General features: G+C 35.0%; 1 protein-coding gene across 1 annotated transcript; it reads left to right on the forward strand.

Moving 5' to 3' along the window:
- The first annotated feature begins 1,830 nt into the window (after positions 1-1,830).
- On the forward strand, positions 1,831-5,781 carry PIN1B (auxin efflux carrier component 1b). The gene is made up of 6 exons (NM_001250617.3): positions 1,831-3,292; positions 3,532-3,778; positions 3,909-3,994; positions 4,420-4,577; positions 5,153-5,229; positions 5,358-5,781. Exons 1-6 carry the CDS (start codon positions 2,110-2,112, stop codon positions 5,422-5,424), a joined length of 1,818 nt encoding a protein of 605 aa, NP_001237546.2. The 5' UTR covers positions 1,831-2,109; the 3' UTR covers positions 5,425-5,781.
- Positions 5,782-7,357: the final 1,576 nt, after the last annotated feature.

Raw genomic sequence — 7,357 nt, forward strand, 5'->3', positions numbered from 1 at the left:
TTCAAACGGACATGTTATGCTCAATGGTTTGCTCAACTAGTATGATTAAAAAGCACATTTTTTTTAAATAGTCATTTTGTCCCTTAATGTATAATGGGCTTATAAATGTGTCCCTGAAAGATGAAAATACAAAATTTAGTCCTCAAAAGTGTAAAAAGTACTATAAATATATTCAACTGTTAACTTTCATCCATCACTGTTAATAAAATAGTCTATGTGACACAGAGGAAAAAATTTGTCACTGAAATGATGGTGAACGTAGTCATCTCTAATTACCAGCATAGGGACATATTTGTCATATAATATTTTTTTTACTTTTCGTCTTCTCACTCCACTGGCAAATGTGTCCCTGAAAGATGAAAATACAAAATTTAGTCCTCAAAAGTGTAAAATGCACAACAAATATATCCAAACGTTAATAATACATTATGACTAATTATTATAATTTGAAAAAAATTATAATGATTGTGACAATTTTTTTTAATAAACTCGTAAGTTAAATTGAGTCTAAAAGAAAAAAGAATACTTATTTTATAAACTATAAATAATTTTTTTACACTCTCATGCTTGATGAAAGGTTTAAGTAAAAAAATGTTTATTGTAAAGCTAAATTAGGTCCATGAATAATTTTAAGGGAGAATTACAATTGCAATGACACTTTTAATTTGTAAAAAAATACTCACCTCCTTTGGAATGAGTTTTTTTAAGGTTATGATTTTTTAAATGATCAACAAACTTTTATTATAATTTGTAATTTGATGTCATTGCATATATTAATTGACATTAATATTTTAGTATGAAAAATTTATAAAAAAACAATTAAATAAATAGTATTTGATTAAATAGAAATAATAATTTTCTTATCATGACATTTATTCAAGAGTTAACAACTAAAAGGATTGATTTTTTTGTAATGGAAGAAAAGTAAGAAGAATTCATCAAAGCAATACAAATTCACTTCTATTGGTAATATTTTATGCATGTCTCAACCGTTGATCAAGCTTAAAAATTATATAACGGAAACAAACACTTACCGGTGTGATATAGCTCTCCCAAAAATTTTATAAATTTTTCAAAATTATAATAATTAGTCACGATCTATTATTAACGTCCGAATATATTTGTCGCATTTTTTATACTTTCCGGGACGCGTTTGTCAGCGGAATGGAAAAACGAAAAGTAAAAAAAATATTATGACAAATATGCTTCTATGCTGGCAATTAGAGATGTTCACATTGACAATGATTTCAGTGATAAATTTGTTCATCTGTGCCACGTAAGCTATTTTATTAACGGTGACGGACGAAAATTAATGACCGGATATATTTGTCGTACTTTTTACACTTTGAGGAACTAGATTTTGTATTTTTATCTTTGAGAGATACATTTGTCAATAAATTACACATTGAGAGACAAAAGTGACTATTTATCTTTTTTTCTATAAATGTTTTTTTTTTCTTGAAAAAACCCTTCATAAAGAAACCGTGGATCTAGAAAGAGTCCCTTTACAAATCCTAAAGCACTCCCCCAAAACAAGTACTTTAGACATTCCCACCTCAACACAAAATGCTTTTCCTAAGCTTTCTGTGACAAATTTAGGACCCATAGAATAGAAGGTAGGGAGGGAGAGCCTCACATCCACTCACCAAAGTTTCCAAAGCCATCAAATACCCCCCCAAACCAGGCACTACCACCTCCCATCCCTTCCCAAACCCCAAACCCCAAATCCAAACCAAACACACTTCAAAACAAAAAGCAAAACAACAAAGTGGCAATACAAAAAAAAAAAAAAACTAAATAAAAAGGCAACAAACCCCCCCACTCTGCCTTGTGCTTTGGAGACTGCGAGTGCAACCTTTCTTGCAGCTCGCAAAGCTGAAAAAATATTTGCTGTATTCTGCAGCATATTACCACCACCCACTCACTCACTTCCCCAAAAACACATGCTCTTCCACATCCCTATATATCTTTTCAATCTTCATCATCATCATCACCACCAACTCCAACTCTCCAAAACTTGCCACTTCAACCTTCCTATATATTCCTTCCTCCACTCTCTTTCTTTACTTCTTCTGCTATCTTTCTGAGAGACCTCACAAACCCACAAATATGATCACCTTAACAGACTTCTACCATGTCATGACTGCAATGGTGCCACTCTATGTGGCCATGATACTAGCCTATGGCTCAGTGAAGTGGTGGAAGATTTTCTCCCCTGACCAATGCTCTGGCATCAACCGTTTTGTGGCACTCTTTGCAGTGCCTCTTCTCTCCTTCCACTTCATAGCCTCCAACAACCCTTACGAAATGAACCTCAGGTTCCTAGCTGCTGACACCCTTCAAAAGATCATAATACTAGTCCTCCTTGCAGTTTGGAGCAACATCGCCAAAAGGGGTTGCTTGGAATGGGCCATAACCTTGTTCTCTCTCTCCACCCTCCCTAACACTTTGGTCATGGGCATCCCTTTGCTCAAAGGGATGTATGGTGACTTCTCAGGGTCCCTTATGGTGCAAATTGTGGTCCTCCAGTGTATCATTTGGTACACCTTGATGCTGTTCTTGTTTGAGTTTAGAGGTGCCAGAATGCTTATCTCTGAGCAGTTCCCTGACACTGCTGGCTCCATTGTCTCCATCCATGTTGACTCTGATGTCATGTCATTGGATGGAAGGCAACCACTTGAGACTGAAGCTGAGATCAAGGAAGATGGTAAACTCCATGTCACTGTGAGGAAGTCCAATGCCTCAAGATCAGACATCTTCTCAAGAAGGTCTCAGGGTCTCTCTTCCACCACTCCACGCCCTTCTAACCTCACTAATGCTGAGATATATTCTTTGCAATCCTCTAGGAACCCTACACCGAGAGGTTCCAGCTTCAACCACACTGATTTCTACTCTATGATGGCTGCTGGTGGCAGGAACTCCAACTTTGGTGCCTCTGATGTTTATGGCCTTTCAGCCTCAAGAGGGCCAACTCCAAGGCCTTCTAACTATGATGAAGATGGTGGGAAGCCAAAGTTCCATTACCATGCTGGTGGAACTGGACACTACCCTGCACCAAACCCTGGCATGTTCTCTCCCTCAAATGGGTCCAAAAGTGTTGCTGCTGCTAATGCTAATGCTAATGCCAAAAGGCCTAATGGGCAGGCTCAGCTGAAGCCTGAGGATGGGAATAGGGACCTTCATATGTTTGTTTGGAGTTCAAGTGCTTCACCAGTCTCTGACGTGTTTGGTGCCCATGAGTATGGAGGTCATGATCAGAAAGAAGTCAAATTGAATGTATCTCCAGGGAAAGGTCTTATTTTTGTTTTGTTCTTTCCAAGTTGGATTTTTTTGTCTTAATACGTGTTTGAAATTATGTTCAGAAGCATGAAATTACATCCGGCATGTGGAAGTTAAAACTACTAGCATTCTTAGTAAATGTGAAAAATTTATATTTAAGATGCAGAACCAAACACGATAATATTAGTCTTTTATTTGCTTGTTTGTTTGTTTTCCTTATGTGGGTGCTAACTTGTGGTGTTTGGTAACCAGTGGAGAATCATAGGGACACTCAAGAAGACTACCTAGAGAAAGATGAGTTCAGCTTTGGGAATAGAGGAATGGATAGGGAGATGAATCAGCTTGAAGGTGAGAAGGTTGGAGATGGGAAGCCAAAAACCATGCCTCCAGCAAGTGTGATGACAAGGCTTATATTGATTATGGTGTGGAGAAAACTCATCAGAAACCCCAACACCTACTCTAGCCTAATTGGCCTCACTTGGTCTCTTGTTTCATTCAAGTAGGGATTTTTTTTTTCTTTCTCCATGTTTATTATGCACATTTCATATGTAGTTGTACCACTCATTCTTGTTTCTTTTTGCCTTTCCATTTTTATTGATTGTGGTTGAGTGTTGTGTTGTTCCTTGCAGGTGGAATGTGGAGATGCCTGCCATAATAGCAAAGTCTATCTCCATATTGTCAGATGCAGGGCTTGGCATGGCCATGTTCAGTCTTGGTCAGGACAATTCTCTCCTTCTTTTTATCTTTTTAGCTCAGAAAATAACTTGTTCTGACATCATCTTTGCTTTGCTTGAGAGAGAAAAAAGAAAAAAGCAGAAAATCTTTTCTGATTCCATGTTGATGTTTACTTTGATTAATGATTATTTATTTTAAATTAAACAAGCAACTAGGAGGAGGCGTGATAACTAGAGAAAAAGCAAAGAAAGCAAACAGTATAATTTATGATAATGTGTGCACTCTTTTTATGATAACTTTTTTTGCCAAGTTTGTGATGATGCGGGGTTGGTGGTGGTGGTGGTGATGATGAAAGTTCATTCATCCCAAAGGGGGTGATTGACTGAGAGATTTGTAGAAGTGGTGGTGGTGATACTGATGGACATGCTTTGCTTTTTTCTTTTTTTTTATATGAATGTGTGACAGGTCTCTTCATGGCTTTGCAACCGAGGGTCATAGCATGTGGAAATTCCACCGCAGCTTTTGCCATGGCTGTGAGATTCCTTACAGGTCCAGCTGTCATGGCAGCTGCTTCCGTTGCTGTTGGACTCAAAGGTGTTCTCCTACATGTTGCCATTGTTCAGGTATCTCTCTCTCTCTCTCTCTCTCTCTCTCTTCTGCTCCCTCCTCACAAAGCCAATAGTACAATACAACATTCATTGCATAAGCTCCTAAAACTACTTTATTTTAAATTTGCAACACCATTTACACCCACCTGTGTCTAGGGCCCAAGATAGTCTTTTGTATTCATGTCATTCAATTATAAATCATCAATTATAAATCATCATTGTTAACGACGGTATCTGATGATAAATAATTGATCTAACTAAATTCTAATTGGTTGAATTTAAGTTTACTCTAGTACAACCATAACATAAAAATGTTACATAGAAAAGTTGTTTTATACTAGAGTGGAAAAAGTAACATTAATTGGTTATGGACACTGAAAGATAAAACCCCAAAAAAATGATAGTAAGAATTAACAAACTCACTACAAGTCCTGTTTGAAAAGAATAATATGAAAACTGAAGATCTTAGTACTAATAGTGAGGATTCATATGATCATTTGTGATTGTACAACAAAGATTTGAAACTGCAGTTGACATGTTTGTTTTGTTTGCTTTGTCCTGTTTGGCATCTGAATGTCAAAAAAATATAGGCAGCTCTTCCCCAAGGAATTGTCCCATTTGTCTTTGCTAAGGAATATAATGTACATCCTGATATTCTCAGCACAGCGTGAGTATTCAAATCTAATCTTTATATGGCTCAATTAGGACTTTCTCTCCCCACCATTCCTTTTTCATTTTCATTCAATTACTTTCTCTTTTAATCCTAACCAATGGACCTTCTTTAACCCAATGCAGTGTTATTTTTGGGATGTTGATTGCTTTGCCCATAACTCTAGTGTACTACATCTTGTTGGGGTTGTGAATGAAAGAAATGATGGATGATACAGAAGATTCACGTGTGGCATCCATGCAAAGCTCGGTTGAGGCTTGTTGAGCATCAGACAAAAAAAAGGGGGTCATAAAGCAACAATAGAAAAGAAGCATCACGAGAATTTGGATAGGAAGAACCCCAGGATCAGTTTTTTTTTTTTAAATTTATTTATTTGTTTTCTTTTTCTTTTTTGAATGAATTGCCCTTTGTTAGTGAAAATTAGTGTAAAATCATGATGTAGCTAATTTACAAAATGATTATCTCGTTAAATTTTTATATTATAATGTCCTCGGATTCCATGTCACTCATCAATTGAAGGATAAGAAAGCATGGGAAACTTTGTTGATGAAAATGGTAGCGGTATGATCATTTTCCCCAATATAATATAACCTTCCTATTGCTTTTATCTTTCCCTATTTACCAATTAACATCAAAGTTACGGTGGAAAGGAAAAACGTTTTGCTAAACTCCAAACCTTAAAATTTAAAAATATCAATTTATAAAACTAAAAACAAACCACAAAAGCTAATCTTGTTGATAGTATAATACAACTATTAGAAGAATTAATAGAAAAAATTATAATATATTGCTAATTAAATAATAGAGGGTGATCCCAATGACGAAGTTGATTCAAGTCAGTGAATGATGTTTTTCGCTAAATTTGAGTTCTTAAAATGGTGTTCTTAAAATTCTTCCCCTTTTTTTCTGTTGGCTCGGGTGATTGTTCACAAAAAAAAAACAAGTTTCCTTAAAGTTGTAAGATCATCTACCATGACTTGATGACTGAGAATCAATCATCAAAATCCCAATAAACGGTGGTCAAAACTATAATGATCTTAATGTAACAAAATCAAAAAAATCTTTTATTGTATAAATTTTGACCCACCCTAAAGATGATCTGGACACAATCTCAAATAAAGATTTGATGAAATAGACAGGAAAATGCAAACTACCCGCATCTAAACAGAAAGACTCTAGGAAGCTTTAATGTTTCTTGAATTTTTCTTAATGGAATCTAACTTCTAATCTTCAAATGATTTCAGAATGTACACTTGATATCAAATAATTAACAAATTTAATTAGTTAGGAATAAATATTTCATTCTATTTGTGAAAAAATTTACTTGAGCTATTTATTTTATAAAAGAAAAATTATTACATATTTCATTTATTTTAAATAATGTTTTTAGATCATCAATTTTTGGGACTAAATTGATACACATTTACTTTTTAAGAAACTAATTATATATTAAAATAGAAAAGAATTATTTGGTATAACTTTTTTCTGTAAAGACTAAATTAGATCAAATAAAAAATTTCAAGACCAAATTGAGAGTTTACTATAGTAAATCCGTTATAAATAAATCTGAAATTAACACAATGAGAATGAAACTTAAGATATATTGTGCTTTTTATAAAAACATTGATGTAGTGCAAGAAGGGACCCCTGGTTAAAAAGATAGGGGTTTGATGTGACATGGACAGCTTTGGAATATTGGGGGACAAGGTTCATAATCCAAAGTTTCTTGCTCTTTTCTCTCACTCTCTTCTTGCTCTTTTCTTCATCTAAATTCTTTTAGCTCTACACACATTGCCTTTTTGTCACCCCTTTCCTTTTCACTGATCCTTTGTGTTTGCTGCCTTTGCATGACATCTTTTTTAGCCCTGTGAATTAGAATGGAAGCCTAGGAGGGGGTATTCCCAAGCAACCTGCCCCCCATAATTCAGTTAATATATTTCAACCAATTTCTACCAATTCTAGTTAGTATAATACTTGTACAAGGTAATGTCAAGAGGGTGAGTTATCCTTTAAAATGGGAATTGAAAAGAGTTGTTATTACTTTATCACATGGGTTTTGCTAGGACCTAGGACAGTTGTAAAATGAGATATAAAAGGAAAGTAAAGCAAGAATACAGGAAAAAAA

This window comes from Glycine max, chromosome 7, assembly GCF_000004515.6.
Source record: "Glycine max cultivar Williams 82 chromosome 7, Glycine_max_v4.0, whole genome shotgun sequence".
In the NCBI taxonomy this organism is placed as follows: domain Eukaryota; kingdom Viridiplantae; phylum Streptophyta; class Magnoliopsida; order Fabales; family Fabaceae; genus Glycine; species Glycine max.